The sequence below is a fragment of the Oxyura jamaicensis genome, chromosome 10 (genome assembly GCF_011077185.1).
Source record: "Oxyura jamaicensis isolate SHBP4307 breed ruddy duck chromosome 10, BPBGC_Ojam_1.0, whole genome shotgun sequence".
Classification (NCBI taxonomy): domain Eukaryota; kingdom Metazoa; phylum Chordata; class Aves; order Anseriformes; family Anatidae; genus Oxyura; species Oxyura jamaicensis.
The window spans coordinates 2,120,310-2,141,460 of record NC_048902.1 but is presented as its reverse complement, the minus strand read 5'-3'; the positions used below and the strand labels follow the sequence as shown (position 1 = coordinate 2,141,460).

Genomic DNA, 21,151 nt, shown 5'->3' with positions numbered 1-21,151 from the left:
AATTAGAAATGCCAAAAGTAACTGCAGTTTAATGGTGCAATTGTTAGCAGCGTTCCAGGTCAAGTTACCACACGCATGTAAACACAGGTGAAGTACTACCTTATCATAAGATGATTGTTGTCAATGAAGAGGGTTAAATGCTAATGTAATCGCTTTCTTATCTTTGCAGCTGCGTCTGCGAGACAGGAAGGACTCTCCTCAATTGCTCATGGATGCTAAACACATCTTTCCTGTTACTTTTCCATTTAATCCATCCTCCCTGGCATTAGAAACCATCCAGATCCCAGCCAGCTTGGGGCTGGGCTTCATATCACGTGTCTGATTCCAAGGATGTGCTGTCAGTGTTAGGTGGAGAATTGGTTGCCTGATATCATTACCCATTAAAACACAGTGAGCTACTGAAAACACATTTTTGAACAGTCTGTATATGCCCAGATCTGTAGTAAAAGTAGCTGGAAAACTACACAACAGCACCACAGATTGAAGGCTAATAGAAAGATGTACATTTGTGTTCAGTCATTACATTTATGAGGACATTACTGATTCATAGATTTCCAGAACATGGAAATCGGGCTTGGACAAAAATTGTGTCTTCAGCTGTCTAGAGACGTTTTTAGAACTTTAGTAACATATTTAAATAGTGTAAATTAAACTCCATATGTAACCTTCTCATAGGCAGGGACCAATAGGGACAGTCGCAGTCCTGACCATGGAAAACTCAGAAGTAAGGCATTTTGTAGTAGCATACACAGTTACTTGGGAGCCTGTTACATTTAATTTGTAAAAACTGGAATGGAGAAGCAAAAACTGGCAATATATAAAATGATTTCTTAAACCACTTCCTTATTTATGTCAGTTTGACATAAATTCTAGTGATAAGTCGTATAGCTTACTATATGCTATAACATAGGTGTTCATTTGTTAGTACTGTGGTTGACCAAGCATATTAAATTGCTGCTGCATATTGTGCTCTTCTAAATGTATAACAGTATCATAGGCACTAAAAATAAGGTATTTCATTTTTTGTTGTCAACCTTATTGACAGTCCAATGCAGTCTGTTATTCTAACTGGATTTTTGCAAATGTTATCAGATATCACCTGTAAAGGAAAATGGTAACAAAGCACAAGTAGCACACTGGAAACTACGTTTAGTTATTGTGTTGTTTTTGTTTTTTTAATAGTTATCTAAGAATACAAAATCGTGAATCAAATTATCAGAAATCAGTCATGATTTTTGTATTTATTTAGATTTTGTAGTCTGTCCAATGTTTTCCTTTGTTTGTAGACCCCAGGGATGTGTGTATTTTCAGTATAATGTATTTTGTTGCCACTTAAAAAAAAGTTTAAAAAATAAAAAAGTATTATTTCATACATGTATTTCAGAAGAAAACCTTTAACAGAAAATTTCTGCAGTAGCCCAAGACTCATGTTCTTAGAAAGACTGGCTTACAAAAATGCTAAGTAAGTTTTGACTATGATGCTGTCATTTGACCATGACACATACTGATTTAATGGTGGGAGATCCAGAGTGCATAATGAGAAACTGAGGTACTTTGGGTGTTACACATCTTATCAGAAAGATTTTTCTGTCTCCCACGCCTTGCATCTGGTTTACAGAATGCACGTTTCCCAAGGTGCAACGTTAAGGGCAAGGCCTTCCTTAAGGTTCCAATTCTGATCTTTAAAACATAGTTTGTGGTGTATGGCTCAAATAACACGTGGCAAAAAAAAGACACACACTCAGTTATATTGTGCAATATTTTTTATACAATGTAAAAATTAGCAATTTAGCATTAACATTAATTTCTTTAAAAATACTGAGAACTAATCTAGAGGTACACTATTAGACTATTTGGTACTTACCTATTTGCCTGCAAACTCACAGAAAAAAAATGTTGCTGTAAAGCAGACGAAAATGTTTCAGTTGTGTTTTACTTCAGAGGTAGAGATACTGTTTATATGGTTGCTAAAATCAACAATAAAGATAACCCAAACTGTGTAAGTATCATTTTACGATGCTCATGTTGTCTTACTTTCAAATGTGTATGCCCCATGTTACATTTGATGGACCACGCTGACACTTGCACGAACCTAATATTGCATTGCATAAATATTTTGAATGATCTTTACTTACGATTTAGATTGTCTTTCTGTGCGTGGTACACCAAAATTTTTTTATTATTTTTTTTAATATTACTTAATTTTTTAAACTATGAGTGGCTCCAAATAAGGTATAATGTAAGAATGGTGGGGTATAGTAGTTTTCAGACTTTTAGGGGTACTGTATTTGAGTGAATGTAATGGGAAAGCCTTCACTTCCAGGAACATTGTTAGAGAAGGAAAATAAGTGAGAACATGTTGACCTACAGAATTTTTCTCCTATTGAAAAGCAAAAAAAAAAAAATAGCATACAGTATGTTCATACTGTAGATCAGGAAGTGTATCCACTATGTAAGCATTAGTGTATTAAAATGTATGCCTAAATGTATTTTTGTTTATTTTTGAAGTCCGTTTACCTGTAAAAAGCCTTATTGTATCTCTTTTCCTTAAAAATGTAGTGTTTAGTAATTTATAGATATTATCCTTAAACTCAGTGGTTTGACTGGTATTACTTTTATATCACGTTAAAAGTATATGCTGCTTGACATGTTTTAAAGGAAAATATTTTTAAGTTGAAGTAGATGTGTAATTGGTAATTCATCTAATATTTTACATGGCAGTATTTTACATGCACTTTTCAGAAGTACAATTTTAGCGTCAGTGTATAATATATCTTTCACCTTAGGACTAATATCTCTTAACCATGGAATTATAATGCAGAATTATTTTAACAACTTTTTTTTTTTTTTTCCTTTGAATCATGGTTATGCTCTTTTAATGTGGATATATCTTTTATATTTTAATTTATTATCTATTGCTGTAATAGATTCTATCAGATGCTGGAAAAATACTTGTCAAAGACCCCTTAGAATTATATACAGCTATTCTAGAGATTTTGCACAATTACCTCATTCAGTTTGGTGTATTTTTATTCCAGTGACCATTTTATTCTGACATTCAGGACATAGCCTTCTATTCAAATTTTGAAAAAAATTGCTTCTCAATCTGGGACGGAACATGAAAGTGCTTAAGTCCGTTATATGTAATTAATCTGTTTTACCTATCGCAGGAAAAAAGCAGGATCAACTTCAGTGTTGAAAAGCAGATTGATACCCGGTAACATTTGTTCGCAACTTGGAAACACCAGCATTTGCAATTTGAAGGTCTGTGTAATTTGTGATTTAAACTGAACACATTTCAAATACCGTATGAGTACTCTAAGTAAACATTTTTTTTTTAAGATGCTGATACTTCATCTGGTAAATAAAAGCCTTTAAACATAGATTTTTCACTCAATACCACCACAGTACTTAGATGAAAACCAAAACATTGTCAGAATGACCTGAGCTCTGATCTGTTGTAGTGTCTGATGTTGTACTTAGTAAATGTATGCATCATAAGAACTGTAGCCTAATAGCTATCACTGGAAAATGTCCAAATAAAAACACAGCTGTAAGATTTTCTTTGTTTCTGGTTTGTTTGTTTGTTTGGAATACTTAGATATGTGGCTGTCATACTTTTGACTGAGCTTTGGACTTTCTTTGGACTAAATGGATTACTATGTTTTGTCCTCAGCCTCCTCTTGGAGGAGGCTTTCTGTCTGTTACCCTGTTAGGTGAATTCTAGCAGCCTTATGTAGGGGCCAGTCTTCTCGGCCAAGGCTCCGAGTAGCTGAAAAACACAGTTTTTCCTCTCCTCCTTTTCTGGAATAACTCTAGGAGCTGTTAAAGACCTGCTTCATTATTTCTGTTTCTTTGCTCTGCTTTGGCCACTTGAGCGTATTTATTAAGAATTGATTTGGGTACATTTCCCAGAATAACTGATGGAACTCTACTGTTAGCCCCTGTCTAGGATCTCTTTGCAAATGGTGACCCCGCAATCAAAAACACCTGTATAATGTAATGGAAATACAGAAACATCACAAGTTCTTAACCTCAGCTAGAATTTATAAGCTCTGTGCTGACACTGACTGTGAAGGTAGCTGGTTAAGATCTGAGGATTCTGTGTACGAACACCTATCCCCATGTTGACAGTGTGCCATAAATTTTGGGACATATTTGAAAATATTTTGCTTGATATAACTGGATATTTTTAACCAAATATTTTACCAAGTATTATTAAAATAAGATGTGAGATTTGTAGTTCGCTACAATCTGATTGTGCCATGGAAGTTCTACAGCGTCAGGCACAAAGGGAGGAGTGGTGGACCTCTGAGACTATTTCTAGCTGCCAAAACAAGGTACTATATTTATTCAAATCTTCTTTCTCATAAATAATATTTAAGTGTAGTACCTATTAGTGCCCTGAGATTATGAAATATTTTCTGAGGGTGTTTTTTTTGTTGTTGTTGTTGTTTTTTGTTTTTTAATCATATTCTGAGTTTGTTAGAGAAACTCCTTTGTGGTATTTTATAGCAAAGTGCTTACTATTCCCATTCTTTTCTTCTTAGTCAGGAACAGCTGCCCTCATGATGCCTCTGGTTCCTAGACAATTTGTTATTCTTAATCCCTAAAGATGCATCCAAGATGCTAGCTTTGCCCAGCAGCACTTCAAGGCCTGCACCCGTGTATGTAATCATGGAGCTGACTGCTCATCCCCACTGTACTTACATACCTGCACAAATAAAGAGCTGCCGTGTGACCTTCCCCCACGCTTCCCCCCTGCAACACCCACACATATTTATTAACGCTCCAACTTGTTCAGCGCTAACTCAAGTAGCCGTGAGGGACCAGACCGCGGACGCCCCGTCCTGGAGGGGGCCCAGGGAGGGCGGCCCCGGCCTCCTCGGCTCCGGGGAGCGCCCTCAGGTGCTGGGCGCAGCCCAGGTGCTGGCAACGCCTGAAGCAAACGCCTTGCTGCGGGCGGCGGGGAGCCGGCTTCTCCACCCCGGGGCAGGACCGCGCCCGGCCCGGGGCAGGGCCAGGATCCAGCCCGGGGGCGCTGGCCGGGGGCGGGCCGTGGCGCCGCGGCCACCTGTCCCCGGCAGGACCGGCCGCAGCGCGTCTGTGCCCGGCGGCGGCGCGGAGCTGGGGCCGGGGCCGGGGCCGCCCATGGCGCTGGCCGAGCTGTACACGCAGGTGAGCGCGCGGCCGCCATGACGGGGGGCAGTGGCTGCTGCGTGGGGGGGCCGAGGCTGCCCTGTGAGGGGGCTGCGGCCAGGGGAAGGGGAAGGGGAAAGGGGGGGTCGGGCCGGGCCGGGCCGGGCGACGACTGCGAAGCTCCCTGGAGTTTCACAGCTGCGTGTCCATCTAAAGTTCTTTCCCCTGTGTGACTGAAAGTTCAACGATTTGGGACCTGACGCGTTATCTTCGTGTGGGTACGCCACGAAGGCAGATCAAGTTCTGATTCAGCACAGAAAAAAATAACATAAGCAGCTTTTAAACAGGAATTAATCAATTTCGGCTTTAACGCGGCTCCGAGGGAAAGCGGGGGCTCGCTGCCGGTTGCCGTGAGCAGGGCCAGGGCTCGGTGCCTGCCCGCCGGCCGAGGGGCTGCGAACCGGCCGTGTCGATAGAGAGCTGAAGCTAATAGACTGTAAAACCCCAGGACACCCTGGGAAAACACGGTGTTTCTTTTTCTATATCCTGGAAAACCACTTATTTTCAGCGACTTGTAACGCTGTGTGGATATAGGGCTCAGATGCACTGAGCTGCTCTTGGGCACTTAAGTATAACAGCAGTTTCCTGGTCACTCAATTTCAGTGTTCGTTTTTATGCAAGTGTTTAATATGTCAGACAGATTTGGGAACTAAAACAAAGATTCTTGCTCCTGAACGCAGCCGGTGTATTTTTTTGCACGTTTCCCACTTTTCCAGTGGTCAGCACAGCATCGCGATGTACGATCTGTTTGCTGAGCCCTAAACAACAAAATGTGCACATTGCTGCCTTGCAGACCTGTCTCTTCTGTCACAAAACCAGATGCCATACTAAGCTCGATTTGGCCTTTTGCTGCAGCGGTTTTTGTTTGTCCGCTTGTTGTCCTAACAGCATGCTGAGCAGCTGGAAGAACGTGCATTTTGGTAAAGTGGGAGGAAAGTACACCTGTGGCGGGGAGGAAGGAGTGTGGGTGTAACTTGATACGAAAATGAGCTCAGTCCCTTGTGTTTACTTGTAAGGCAGGGTCTGGAGACACCGATCTGTGGTAGGCTGGGTACGTTTGCCAATGGAGGCTCCTGGAGCCACGGGGACATTTTCTGAAGAATAAGTGCTTCAATCACATGCCTTTTCCTGTCCCTTTCTTGACTATGTCCTGCTGTAGGTCACTCACTTACATGGGAACGTGCTGCGTTCTGAGGTTATTCGGTTGTTAGATTCTTGACTTACAGAATAACAGCAAATAAAGAATTCCATTTAACAGCTGTGAACAGATATGTAAGTATTTTTAAAGGTCAGGAAATCAACGTGCTGCAGGAACGACACAGATGTCTTTCAGGAGGGTCCTTGGGCTGGAGGCCGCCATGTTCCGAGGATCTGCTGGGGCTCACAAGGCTTCCCCCAAAGTAGAGGGGGAAAAGTCATTTCTGCAAAAAGTAACAGCTGAAACAACAAAATGAAAAGGTTTAAGGGTCTCTGAGGAATCTGGGGGCATGCTAACACCTCGTGAAAGCCTTGTCTAATGTTCTTTTCAAGCAAGAAGCTGCAGCAACTGTTGTGTGCTTATTTAAACAGCACAAAGCTGCTATAGGCTGACCATGCGTATAGTTAGGATAGGAGAATTAAATGAATGTTTCTGGCTATCAAAACATGCTGATACAAGATTGTATGACATGGTTGCTTGCGAGAGTGGGGACTGAATGGTTCTGTGCCCTCTGATGTTACTAAATCACAAATGAGAGGAGAGAGGGCCCACAAGAAGCTCGGTACAGTATGTACTGGTGATTTTCATGCCTTTTTCCCCCTTGACATCTCTGTCCTTACTCTTGCCCTCTTCTTGCATTCAAGCCCAGTCTTCAGTGTCATCTTCATCGCCACCTGAGATACAAGCAATGCAGTGCAAAAATACTTTGACACATCAGAAATTGCTTCAAACTGCACATTTCTGAATAGAATTGATTTCAGTGTTATTAAAAACAGTATCTATTACAGGTGATGCTTTAGGGGGTCTTTTAGAGGTGCTGCTGCTTTGTTAGACCATGGCAGGAAGGATAAGTCCACATCAGTGAAGAAATTCCTGACTTACTAAGGCTTCCAGCTGTTATGTCCTAAGGAATGCTGTTTCCTATACCGTCTTGGGCAGAGAACTGAAAGATATTGCTAATATTTTAGCATTTTAACTTCAAGATAGGAAAACCGGATGGCTTGTACAACATAATTTACGTGTACATAACCATGCTTCAGAAGGCTAGAAGTAATTCTCTTGTTTCCATTCTCCAAATACCTACAAGGAAATTAAAATTTATCTGCTTCCACTGGAAGTAAGTGCTTTCAAGAATGGTGTTTTCTTCCTGAGACAGAGTTAAAGGGTCTTACTGGGAATGATTGCAGCTAAGGCAGCTGATTGCTTGTAAGGAAAACAACCTGCCAGTAGTATTTGAAGTTCACCCTAGAACAGGGGAGGATGTTATGGGGAAGTTACGTTTTGGTCCTGTTAGAAGAAAGGTAACTGTGTAGGCTCTTTCATGTGCATGTATTTGTACCTATGGCAAAATGATTTCTAAATTCAGTATCCTGTATTTGAATTCAAGGAAGTGGTTGTCTAAGTTCTACTAAATGAGATACTTTCTCTGGTACTTGCTCACTTGAATTCTCCTAAGAGTCAAGGCTGTGCTGTAAGCGTGTTTTATTCTTTATTCTTTGTATTTATAGAGGGTTTGTAGAGCCTGGCAACAGCCTGGCCATTGTTCAGTTACTGTTGTAAGTGCTGCTCTGCTGACTTTATGCTAAACAGGAGCAGAACAAGTGTATCTGAGATTGTCTGTTGTCTCTTTTTTTTTTTCTTTTTTTTTTTTTCCTCAAAGAATCACTAAAGCACAAAAATACACCCCAATGAAAGTGTCAGAACTAGAATAATCCCAGAGACTCCTGGCACACACTTCTGCATTTAGGTTGCACTTGATTTTTTTGAAAACTGTTTTTTTTATAGTCTTGTTTTATGATAATAGCTAAGCCAACTGTTACCTTGTTTTTCTGTTGTAGTACAACAGGGTTTGGATCCCTGATAATGAAGAAGTTTGGCAGTCTGCAGAAATCACAAAAAACTACAAAGCTGGAGACCGTTTTCTCCATGTGCAATTAGAAGATGGAACCGTAAGGAGAAAAGCCTTAATTACCATGGGGTTTGCTGAGATATGTTTATGTAGAAACACTGGGCTCAATGTCATGAAGTATAAATGAATTTTCTGTATTTTGCTTTATGATAACTCTGCAGAATCATGATAACTCTGCAGTGACCAGAATTTTAACATTTTGAAATCTGTACAGCAAATAGCTGTAACAGCTCAAAATGTATGCACATCTACCGTGTGTATCACATTACTTTATGAGATTCATGTTGATGTAGAAAGATCGCTTTTGAAATGAGCACTGAAACTCATTATTGAAGTAAATCAGAAGAGCAAGGCATGTATATCTCTCTCAGAGGTAGCTTTTGCATTTTTTTCCACTAAAATTATTGCTTTATCTGAGATTTGTTAATTTTGTTATCAGTGTTCTTTACTGAAGTAATATTTTGAAAATAGTATTTCCATATTTTTTCATTCCTATTCTGTAAAGGAAAGTATTAAATAATGTACCTTTCTTTTTAATGAAAAAAAGATCACCATCTTATTTTCATGAGCTCTAGTCCCTTAAGTTCAGTGAGATGTATGGAATTGATTAAATACAAAATCAGACAGTGCTCCATCAACCCTGTAACTTCGTGTAAAGATAGATCAAATTGTATTTATACAGACATAATGTGTTTATTTTGTGATATTTCAAGTCGTTTTTGTTGTCAGGAACTTCATTACCCTGTTGATCCAGCTGCTTTGCCACCTCTACGAAATCCCGACATACTTGTTGGTGAAAACGATCTCACTGCACTTAGTTATCTCCATGAACCTGCTGTTCTACACAATCTTAAAGTTCGTTTTGTGGAGTCTAAGCTGATCTACACCTATAGTGGTAAGCAAAGTCAAATGCAAGGTTTTTAAAAAAATAAAATACAAAAGTAATCTTGGATTAGTTTGCAGGATGGTGTGAATGATGTTTCCCTCGAGTGTCTTCTTCATTGGAGTTTCTGTATGCGTATTCACTTGTCTGTTGATCAGGATATTTTAATAGTTTAGAAAACATTGCTACCTTGAATCAGTTTAATTGTCATTGCCAGTTTTCTAACCTCTGTTTTATATGCTTGGTTATAGGAATAATTTTGGTTGCAATAAACCCCTATAAGCAGTTGCCAATATATGGAGATGCTATTATCCATGCATATAGCGGACAAAACATGGGGGACATGGATCCTCATATATTTGCTGTGGCAGAAGAAGCATACAAGCAAATGGCAAGGTTCAGTATGTTGTTTAACATCCATGAATACCACTTAAAGCCTTGTGGCAGTCAGTGTTGATTGGAATTTGAATTAACTGTATATACCTTTGGCTATTATGAATACTTTTGTATGGGCAACTAGAGAAGGAATAAATACTTAACCAGCTGAGGAATTTATATAACTCATAACTATTTTCATTTTTGATAAAACCTTGTTTTAGCTGCATGAGTAGCCGTGACATCAGCCTAGAGATGTCATGGTACAACCAAAGAGGATTGAAAGAGAATGGATGAAAGGTGGAGCTGATACGCGTTCACCACGGTTGTGTTTTCATGCATTTGTTTCAGGTGTATAATTCTTATATCTATTTACATATCTTTATATATGCATACATTTTAGACACATCTGATTTAAACTGTCTAATTAATTGGTTTTAGAAATAACAAGAATCAGTCTATTATAGTAAGTGGAGAATCAGGAGCTGGAAAGACTGTGTCTGCAAGATACACTATGAGATACTTTGCCACTGTGAGTAAGTCTACCAGCAATGCACATGTGGAGGATAAAGTATTGGCATCCAATCCAATAACCGAGGTAAATTTCAGAGAGTATCTGTCAAGTCTGTCAAGGAAAGAATTCCGAGAGCAGCTGAATGTCTTTGTTTGAAATCACTAGGGGGCATTTTAGCTGACTGACTTAGATATCTAAATTAGAAATTTAGCCTATGAATGGTCCCGATGGAAAAAGGTGGTCAGCTTCAGGAACACCAACGTTCTGCATCACCTGCCAGCAGCCCTCTGGAGGTACCAGTTTGCAAAAGTTTTATCTGACCACATCCTGTTAATTAGATGATAGGAGAAAAATAGTGAACAAGTTGTTTGCTTTTATTAATCGGAGTAGAAAATGGTTAAGGTTCCCTATGGTGGGAGGATGTAATTTCTATGCTTCTTCACTGAACATAGTTGAATGCTGAAATTGATTCTTGAGCAAATAAGAATTTAGGAGTTTGAAGTTGAGTCACATTTTGAGAAATTTATTCTTATGAAACAAATTCTGAAAGTTTATCATTTTTGTAGGCTGTCGGCAATGCAAAAACCACACGGAATGACAATAGCAGTCGATTTGGAAAATACACTGAAATCAGTTTTGATCAGAGCTACCGAATCATTGGAGCCAACATGAGAACATACCTGCTTGAGAAATCTAGAGTTGTCTTTCAGGTACGTAAAATAAAGTTAAAAACAGTCAAAGCGAGTGTAGCCATTAATATTTTATCCTTTAGCTTTGCTAGTTTCATATAGAAAATATGAAAATAGAAGACAGTTATGTGAAATTCTGCATAGTACATCTAATAAGCATTCAACTTCCTTTTTTCAGAGGAGCTAATCTCATTTAGAACACAGGACTAATTTTTTCCAGGTTCTTCCTTATGTTAAGTGGAGAACATATTTGAGGAATGATTCCCCAAGATAAGTGCAAGAAGTATTTGAGAAATCTGTGAATTTCGGTCAAAATAGTGTCACATGCCAATTGTATCTGGAAAGGAAAAGCATATGTAGGGTAAAAGAACTGGCTGAAAACTTACAATGCCAGGGATTATTGTATGTGACCCATTACAGTGCCAGATATGATCATTATAAGAAGAAAGTAGTTTTACAAAGCTTTATTTTTTTTACAAAGTTTTAGTAGTGTTTTAGTAGTATTGTAACTTTTTAAGTACTATGAAAAATAGTTCTATATTTTGGCTGTCTGAAAGATGGTGTATAAAGAGAGTTTTCTGAGTTACCACAGTTCAGTGTTTCAGTTGGCATTCCTGCACAGTTGCTCCTTCCAGTATTGGACAGTGGTTATTAGTAGATGGTTGTTCAGGTTGAAGAAATCATTAGAGTAACAGCCTTGGGGGGGGGGGGAGGGGGGGAACCTCAGCATATCGTTAATGGAAAGCAAGTATACTGTATTTATCACTTTCAAAGCTCTTGCTGAAGTCAAAAGTGTGACTTTTTAATAATGGACAATTCCTTTGCTAAATGCTGTTGCAGTGGAATTTAGCCTTCAAGTATCAGTACCACTTCACAGTAGCTGAATATCAAATGTTTTTCTGTTTATGTGGCTTTTCGTTCTGTAATGGTATTCTTTGCTTTCATTTACAGTCAGAGAATGAGAGAAATTACCATATATTTTATCAGTTGTGTGCATCTGCTACACAACCTGAATTTCAGCATCTTAAATTGGGTAGGTCTCAAGAAAATAACATACTCTTCACCTTTGCAATGTAGTATTTTGAAGAATGAATTTTCAAAAGCTATGATGTTAAGTGCTTTATAGCATAAATCTCACAGCCTTATTACAGGACTTGAATTTTTAAGTCACTCAGCTAGTAATCCTGCTTGAACTTGAGCAAATTGGGCACAATTGGTTGTAATTTAAGTACTACATGATCAAGTGTATCTGAAAATATTATTCTAATTCTGTAGTGGCAGATACCATAATGACAGTTTGGATGCTTGATTCATTTATCCACAGAGCAGCTTTAATGCCACCTGGAAGAACCAGGCCTTAGTTATATGTTTACTTACCTTTGTGCTTGTTAGATCACCTATTAAGATTGCTAGGCATTAGGAATACTGATTTGGGCCAACTAAATTGAGTTAGGCACATGGATTTCCATCAAAAAAAGGGTACTTTCAGCTCACTGCATGTGATAGCATCTTAAATTTTACAGTGTTACAGGTCTAACAGCTGGCTATTCCCAGTCCTGAATTTTCCATCATTACAAGTTTTGCTTCTTATCTCTAGGAAGTGCAGAAAAATTTAACTACACAAGAATGGGTGGTAATCCAGTTATTGAAGGAGTTGATGACAGAGCAAATATGGTGGAGACTCAGAAGACATTTGCTTTACTGGGTAATTTCTTGGGAATATCTACTACATGCGTTTAAAATTTGTCTTTCTCTGAAATGGGCAAAGGTGGATTGTTTCTTAAATGTCCAAAAAGTTAGTAGTAATTATCAGAATTGTTTCCTTCACAGCATGTCTTCTGCACCATCAGTCTGTTTTAAAATGCTAGGCAAGAACAAATGGCTGATAGCCAATAGTGTTCATTATAAATGATCAAAATCACCAAGGGCTGGAGTCTGCTTAGCCATTAAGCTAATGTGTTGTGAAGGAAGTGGAATTAGAAGCTTCCTTATCCCTAGCGTGGCTTGTGTGAAAGCCAAAGGAGACTAGCTGGCAATTGTGGGAATACAGGAATTTGGCTCATCTCTCATTGCATCAGACAGGAAGAAAGTAGGCAGAACCAAGGGGTTTCACAGTAGTCTGCAGAGATGCTATATAATTATTGGCTACACAACAAAGCAAGTAATGCAACATTGTACTATTTTAATTTAATCTGTTTTTGATTTTTTAAAATAATCAAGGATTATTTTTTTTAGGTCTGAAGGAAGATTTTCAAATGGATATTTTTAAAACACTGGCAGCGATCCTACACTTAGGCAATGTGGAGATAACAGCTGTTGGAGATGAAAGATCATCCATCAGTGTAAGGAAGTAGCTCACTGAGAAAACAGCATTTTTTTTATTATTATTTTCTCCACCAAAAGACATTTAGCAATGTTCTTCTAAAGTTTGGGCCTCAAGAGCAGCATTAAATCTGGTATACTAAACTTGAGAGATTTATCTGTCTTTGTATGTATACAAAATGAATGTTTATCTGAATCCTGTTTCTGCCCAAAAGCTGTTAGAAAAGCAGTTTGGGACTGTTTGCAGAATAAAGGGAACAGCATTGTCAAAGCTGCTCAGAATGTGTCCCAGCAACAAGTCAGAAAGACTTGTCCCAGTTCAAGTCAAATATCAAGGACATCTGACCATAGACTAAAGTAATTTTTTCTTTCAACATCTTTATCCAGTGTATCTCACCCAGTCTAAGGTTTTCTTTCCTATGTCAGTAGCTCTGTCCACTATTACTTGCTTTAGCTCTTAAGATTTTGCCAGACTAAGTGAACAGAAAATAAAACTCCCAGGTTGATGCCAGTTATGCTAGGATTTCACTGTCTAGACAACATTAAAGGTATTAAATGTAATCTAATAATATTTATTAAGTGTAATCTAATATTATTTATCTTTAAAGCCAGAAGACAATCATCTCAATTTATTCTGTGAACTTCTGGATTTAAACTTTGACAAAATGATGCAGTGGTTGTGCCACCGAAAGATTATCACTACCTCAGAGACTGTAGTAAAGCCAATGACAAAACCTCAAGCTGTTAATGCAAGGGATGCTTTGGCAAAGAAGATCTATTCTCATTTATTTGACTTTATTGTGGAAAAAATTAACCAAGCTTTGCAGTTCACTGGCAAACAACATACTTTTATTGGTGTTTTGGACATTTATGGGTAAGAATGTCTCTAGAAGAAGATGAATTAGTTAAGCTTCAGTAAGATCAATGCTCTGCTATTGATTAACTAACTTAGTGCCTTTTCTGTGAGGTTGGTAAGAGGCACTTGTTAATTTGTGTTGCTAATGAATCTGGAAGGTTTTGTTATACTAAAAAGTCTTAGTCATGTAATTGCTTTTGCATCCTGAGTAGCAGGAGTGTTCTGCAACTCCTGAGTAGCAGGAGTGTTCTGCAACTATAAGGATTTTTTGTGTATGTGTGAGTGATGTTAAATTTAACTTTTGATATGACACCTTTAGATTTAACTCTGGATTTTCTAGCTCTGTCATGTCTGGTAACATTAACCTGGAGGGATATTTTGAAATGTCTTAGCAGCAGCGTTACTATTATGGCTATTTAATTTTCTTACAATTATTAGATTAGGTCCAAAGTCTTACAAGAATATTATGATTTCTATTTAAATGTGAAGGGATTATTTCCTTCAATACAATTGCATCTTTTTTTTTTTCTTGTTTGACATGTTTCAGATTCGAGACGTTTGATGTGAACAGTTTTGAACAATTTTGCATCAATTATGCTAATGAAAAACTACAGCTGCAATTTAACCTGGTATGTTCATTTCATTTAACAGTTCTTTTTTTTGTTGTGTAGTTCTATATGTATATATACACATACATAAACGTGTATATATATACATGAAAACTTCTGACAAGACAGACAAAGACTACTACAAAACATATTTTGGTGTTCTGTATGCAATCACACACGCCCATACATATATTGCCTATATTTGTTTCCTTAATTGTAACCATATGTTTTCATAATTTTCACATATCTAGCATGTCTTTAAACTTGAACAAGAAGAATATATGAAGGAAGATATCCCATGGACTTTAATAGACTTTTACGACAACCAGCCTGTTATTGACCTTATTGAAGCTAAAATGGGTGTTTTAGAACTTCTGGATGAAGAGTGCTTGGTAATTTGGAAATTCTTGTATTTATGAGCTCGTATAAAAATACAAAGATTTTTACAAGTTGAACTTGTGTATAAATCGTTATTTTCTCCCTTTTAAGTGGGAAAAGCATTTTCATTCTGAAATAAACATTAATATTTTCTATTTGGTGATTTTAATTATAAGCCACTTATTCTTGTTTGTTTGTTTCTGTTTTTGAAAATTAAGAACTAAGAGCTAAATTCTTACCGAGAAGCTAACTCAGCAACTAGATTTCTTCACTGTGTGGGCAGTGTAGTGCTAGAACAGGTTAAGCAGAGATGCAGTGGGATCGATCCCCTTCCTTGGATACTTTCAGGGTTTGGGTTCACCTGAAAGTCTGTTGTAGTGGCGGTGGTAGTCTTGCTTTGAGCAGGAATTTGTTCTACGCAGTCTCCATGGTCCTCTTCCAATCAATATCTCTAGAATTCAGTTATTCCCAAAGTCAATAATTTTGATACAAATATATATATATATATATATATATATATCACTTTCCTTTCTGTTGCTTTCTATTCTTGTTGAATGCACCACACCTACATCTTCAGTCTTACTATTTTTTCCACTGGCAATTCTGAAAAGACAAAACCTTTTTGCTATTAGGCCTCCTAACTGACTGAGGATACATTATTTAGGTAGCATTTACTGATAGTAAGCAGTTTTGCTGTTCTAAAAAAAACAGCGGAGTCCACAAGAGTTTTGTTAAGGAAATCTCCCTTCTCATTTTTACAGCTGCCTCATGGAACAGATGAAAACTGGCTTCAAAAGCTATATAATAATTTTGTCAACAAAAACCCACTCTTTGAAAAGCCGAGGATGTCAAACACATCTTTCATCATTCAACATTTTGCTGATAAGGTAGGCTGTAAACAAGCCAGTTTTATTTCACCCTATTTTAACTGTCACATTCAGGACTGATAAAGGCCTGTTGACCACCACAGCTTAGAGAATAAAAGCTGATTTGCTTACTGTTTGTTTGTGGCTGAAGTTAATGATGTAATCTCTTTTGCACAGGTAGAATATAAATGTGAAGGATTTCTGGAAAAAAACAGGGATACAGTATATGAAGTATTGATGGAAATCTTGAAAGAGAGCAAGGTTTGTGAACAATCAATAATGATTAGTTTTCTGAGTACATAATTTCATTGGAATTACTTCAGATCTGATCGTAAAAAATTATTCTAATAAAAAGATATATATTCTTAAAAAAACATACCTATTCTTAGACTGAATAAATCAGTTTATATACTAATTTTAATTAATATTCTTCAAGTGTGTGTTTTTAACATCAAAATCACATACAAGATTTAAATATGATATTCAGCTTGGTATTCAAATTTTTAATATATGTACATTTACTTTGTAATTTATGTTAGTATTTTTTTTTAATATCTTCCATTTTGGAATCATTTTGGAATGTCTTTATATGTAGCTTTGATAGGTGGCTTATCATTAACAGCTGCCTTTGTTTATTTTTCAGAAGAGATTAAAGGAATTCCAGGGCAGGGAAAACATCAAATGTCTTATATGGGCTTGTCATTTCCCATCTGCTTGAAGGCCCATTCCCTTTCAGGCTGTAGGATTGCTAAGAAGCTAAGTTTATCTGACAAAAAACATTCTTAAATTAAATCTCATGAGAAGAAGAACTGAAGTGGTTTATGTTTAAACCTGTATTTACGTCCATGTTTGCTCATATGAAAATGGCATTTGCAGACCTACTTCACAGTTGTTGAGTTTTGGCTTTGAAGTGCCTAAGTGCTTCATGATAGATTCAGGATTGTTGAAAATGTTTCTTCAATTGTTGTCTATTTGTGGCTTAAAGATTAAGTTCCAAGTCTTGCAATACCTGGCCTAAGCATTAAGACGGATGGCTTTTGCATTCTACATTATAGTCAATGTCATTTTTATTTATATGTTATTGCAATTCCACAGTATTTACCTGTGTTTCTTTCACCACACTTTTAGTTTCGTCTGTGTGCAAACTTTTTCCAAGACAATCCAGTGTCCATTTCACCTTTCAGTTCAACTATAAACATCAAATCTGCCAGACCTGTTCTTAAGCCACCTAACAAGCAGCTCCGGATGACTGTTGGCAGTAAGGTACTGTGTAAACATACAGTTCTGTGATGCTCGTATTTTCAGGAAAGTGCATTGGGTAGTCTGAGAATATGGTATTGTATTGTACTGTTCACAAGGGAGTATCTGGTTTTCAGCAAGACCCAGTAACAATCCCGGTAGGGTATAGGTAGGGAAGTTTAATTTATATATAGGAGAGCATTAGGAACAATATGACTGTTAAGTTTGTTGTTTTTAATACCTAAACCCTAAGAAAATCTGTGTCCAGACAAAACCTAACAAAGAATTAAAAGCCATAAGATTTTACTTTATACTTATCTGTAAATGTTTTACTGGCAAAACTGTTACGCCTGTTATTTTCTAGTTTCGGAGTTCTTTGTCTTTGCTTATGGAGACACTTAACGCAACCACCCCTCACTATGTACGATGCATAAAGCCAAATGATGAGAAGCAGCCTTTTGAGTAAGTGTATTAGTGGTGTTGAGCTGTTGTATTATCTTAAAAATTAACAGAATTTTTTTCTGTTTCACATTAGCTGCATTGTTGCTGTTGAACAACTTCACATGCAGAACATATTTTTATTTTCAAGATAACTGAAATTTAAAAAATCTTACAAAAATAGTAATAATTCAGTAATAATTGTTAGTATCTTACAAATTCCTTATTATGATGAAGATCTTCAAGTTAGATATTAATGTCTGTGCATTTGTCATAACATTTAGGGGGAACAATTGTTTTACCTTTTAAACTGATAGGTATTTTTTATACTTATTTTTATTTCTGTGTAGTATGGACTAATATCTATTCATATTTAGGGAATAAAAGCCACTGCCATTTTTTTATGAGCTTCACTTTTGTCCACAGAAATATTTATAACATTAGAAGTCAGAAAAGCCAAACAAAAGTTTGTTTCATTTTAATCTTATGATACAGTCATGCATGCTAGATAGTTGTGTTTGCGTAATTCCTGTGTCTGGTTGATAACCACTAACTGTAAGTAAGAGTTGACCTTGATGCAGCTATTGGTTTGTTTTGTGGGCAGACATGTGGAAGCTCTTCAGTTTCAGGTGTACAGCTTTTAGCTGAAAGGTAACGTACTGACATATTAAATATACGCCTTTGTCATAACTGAGAAAGAGGCAAACTTTGCTGTGTGTTTCTAAGTAAATTTTTATTAGTATTAGCTCATTTTCTTGGAGCCAGACAAAATCTCTCTATGCAAAACATAACAAATGTTACAGTTTCACTATTTCTGTGCTGAGACCTGATTGTTTTGTGTAATAGCAGTGAGGGGGAAAACAGCTTTGATAATGTAAAAGCATGTCTGAATTAGACCACAAGAACATACTGTAAGTTTATGAAAGTACAATGCAGTCTTCTGTGAGCCACAGGCATCTCTTTACTAGTACTGGATCGGCGCTAGCTTAGTGCTTCGTGGCCTAACAACTCTGGTCCAGAATCAGAAAGGGCCTTTCCATGCCTCTTGTTAGAAATTTTAAATCAAGATATTCTTAAGTAAAATTTCTTGGTGTGCTAAAGAATACCTAGAGTTACTTCCCAATAGACTGCTGAGAGACTTTATTTCTGTGTATTTTTTATATTTTTTTTGCCTAAGCACAATTCATTACCTTTTGCTGATAGGAGCTTTTTGAGGAACAAAAAAAAAAGCTAGAAAAAGAAAAAGGAAAAAAAAAAAAAAAAGGCTGTGTTAAGGAGTGAGTCACCATATAAAAAAAAGGGAGCCCTGTGTCCTATGAGCAGAAATAGAATTCCAGCTAGCAGAAATGTTTTCATTATTATGTCAAGCTCGGTAAAATATAAAACATAACTTTACTTTTTTAGGTTTGACTCAAAAAGGGTGGCTCAGCAACTGCGAGCATGTGGTGTTTTGGAAACTATTCGAATTAGTGCACAGAGCTATCCATCCAGGTAGGAATAGCAGTTGGTCTCCATATGTCAAAAAACAATAACAACAAAAAACAAACCCACACCACCTTTTTTTTTTTTTTTAATGAATTGCATTTTTCTACCTTTTTATTTTCCAGGTGGACTTACATTGAGTTTTTCAGCCGTTACAGCATTCTTATGACACAGCAAGAACTGTCTTTAAATGATAAGAAGCAGATTTGCAAGATTGTTTTGCAGCGGCTAATCCAGGTTAGTGTGTGTGCGCTGTTCCATTAAGTATTGTAGCATTTCTTGTTAATTAGAGGTCTCTTTTCCCAAGTGTAGTACAGGGACTTAAACAGGAATGATAACACACTTACGTTATTACTATCTTTCTTGATTTAGTGTGTAGAACATAGGCTTGCAAGTCAGTAACCTCATGTCGTCATGCTGAGTCATGACGTGACCACAGACAGATGATTTAATCTCTCTGTACTTAATATCTTCATTTGTTAAATGACAGATACTCTACCTATATCTGCAAGTTAGTAAATAGTAAATGGTACACATGTACCAGGACTAGAACTTCATGCACACAATAGTGTTACACAGCATACTGAAGAACTGTTCTAAAAATGTGCTATTTTGCATGCTGTGTGTTGAAACCAAAACTTTATCCCAACAGAGTCTTTGACAAGGCCTTTGTAAACAGGTTAAGTAAGCTGTGTTTACTGTTCAGTTTACTGTAATGGGTTTTTTATTTTTCCCACCAAGAAAGAACTGAAAACCCTGGGTCCTCTTGCTCTTAGCTTTAGAAATACCTGATTGCTTTTTGCGTTTTGAGTGTCCTTGAATATGTATATATTTTTTCCCCTTCTTCTGTCATGACTCTACAACACAGAGATATATATTAGCATTTATTCACTACCTTCCATCTCAGGTGGCTGCAGTTCAATAATTTGTAGGTTTTGGGGAACACCAAGAATAGGCAGAGGCCATCGCTTCACTGACAAGGCAAAGTTGCATAGCTCCTGTTTTTCAGACAAGTCTGTATCGATGGGACAGATCCAAGTCAAGCCAGTGATTCGAGTCAGTATGTCGGAACTGAGTTCTGACTCAGGTGTACAAGACCAAAAAGCTGGTGTACTTGCAGCCTAGAGTCCAAGAGAGAGAGCCTGAGCATAAAATCTGCTGCTTCCGTGAGCTTTTGCTCTCAGAGCTCACTGATTTAAGGCTAGATGTGCACCCAAAGGTAGTTTTAAGTCGAAGGAACCGAATTCCTCTGAGAGGGATGAAGACATTGCTTTCAAGACCTTGATGATAAGTCCAGACCCTCCTTTTACTTTGATCATTTTAATCTTTCCTGCTTTCTGGCTTTCCCCTCTGCCATATACTCTTGTGTATAATGAAGGCAGAGAGGATATTCTTTTTTGGCAAGACCATGTCATTTCAGAATAGGTTGGTTAAAGTGATGATTTATAAAAGGAATAGAGTGTTTAGTCCACAATAACAAAATAAAAAATTAATATATTGTTCTCTTTTTCAGGATCCTAACCAGTATCAGTTTGGGAGAACAAAAATTTTCTTCAGAGCAGGACAGGTTGCTTACTTAGAAAAGCTACGGTCAGATAAACTGAGACATGCATGCATCACGATCCAAAAGAGTGTTCGAGGCTGGCTGCAACGGAAGAAATTCCTTCGCCTAAAACAAGCAGCTGTTACAATACAGCAGTATTTCCGTGGGCAGCGGACTGTACGGTATTTTTGGCTGATAAATTAGCTTGCTGTTAGGGCATGCCTGAAGGGATCTGGAAGGTCAAACTCATACCCAGCACTAATTTGGAAGTGTAATTATTATGTAAGAATAATCCAGATTGTATTTTTATCCTCCCTATTGTAATTATGAACTTGAAAAAGTTCAAGTTGTTTGGCTGATGAGAAGAGAGGTAATTTAGCAGATTTCAAATGTCTACCAGATTCCTGAGAGGCCTGTCTACCTGTGAGGAGCTTAGTCTTTAACTAGTGATATGTGACCCAGTAGTTGGCTTGGGGTTACTGCTTAGCTTTAGAGCCAGAGAAGAAATCAGGAAGCAGAAAGGAAAATCAGCTTGCAAGGATCTACAGATTAGTTTGTACAAATTATTAGGAGGCATTTTTCAGCCAAGAAATAGTACAAGTCGTTCAAAAAGCAGATGGAGGAGGGAGACAGCTGTATCTAGGCTTTGACA

General features: G+C 37.4%; 2 protein-coding genes across 2 annotated transcripts in view; both read left to right on the top strand.

The window, feature by feature from the left end:
- Window positions 1–3,559, top strand: part of MYO5A (myosin VA) — a 99,489-nt gene extending 95,930 nt beyond the window's left edge. The window contains exons 43-44 of the mRNA XM_035335927.1: window positions 170–1,515; window positions 1,655–3,559. Coding sequence (XP_035191818.1) covers window positions 170–322 — 153 coding nt within the window. The 3' untranslated portion in view covers window positions 323–1,515; window positions 1,655–3,559. The remainder of the gene's footprint in view (window positions 1–169; window positions 1,516–1,654) is intronic.
- Window positions 3,560–4,993: 1,434 nt separating this feature from the next.
- The window catches only part of MYO5C (myosin VC), a 34,099-nt gene continuing 17,941 nt past the window's right edge, over window positions 4,994–21,151 (top strand). Inside the window, exons 1-19 of the mRNA XM_035335727.1 lie at window positions 4,994–5,178; window positions 8,236–8,346; window positions 9,036–9,201; window positions 9,441–9,585; window positions 10,006–10,162; window positions 10,645–10,788; window positions 11,719–11,800; window positions 12,365–12,472; window positions 13,003–13,109; window positions 13,698–13,963; window positions 14,493–14,574; window positions 14,805–14,945; window positions 15,693–15,818; window positions 15,975–16,058; window positions 16,926–17,060; window positions 17,401–17,498; window positions 18,879–18,965; window positions 19,082–19,193; window positions 20,470–20,681. Coding sequence (XP_035191618.1) covers window positions 5,152–5,178; window positions 8,236–8,346; window positions 9,036–9,201; window positions 9,441–9,585; window positions 10,006–10,162; window positions 10,645–10,788; window positions 11,719–11,800; window positions 12,365–12,472; window positions 13,003–13,109; window positions 13,698–13,963; window positions 14,493–14,574; window positions 14,805–14,945; window positions 15,693–15,818; window positions 15,975–16,058; window positions 16,926–17,060; window positions 17,401–17,498; window positions 18,879–18,965; window positions 19,082–19,193; window positions 20,470–20,681 — 2,390 coding nt within the window. The 5' untranslated portion in view covers window positions 4,994–5,151. The remainder of the gene's footprint in view (window positions 5,179–8,235; window positions 8,347–9,035; window positions 9,202–9,440; window positions 9,586–10,005; window positions 10,163–10,644; window positions 10,789–11,718; window positions 11,801–12,364; window positions 12,473–13,002; window positions 13,110–13,697; window positions 13,964–14,492; window positions 14,575–14,804; window positions 14,946–15,692; window positions 15,819–15,974; window positions 16,059–16,925; window positions 17,061–17,400; window positions 17,499–18,878; window positions 18,966–19,081; window positions 19,194–20,469; window positions 20,682–21,151) is intronic.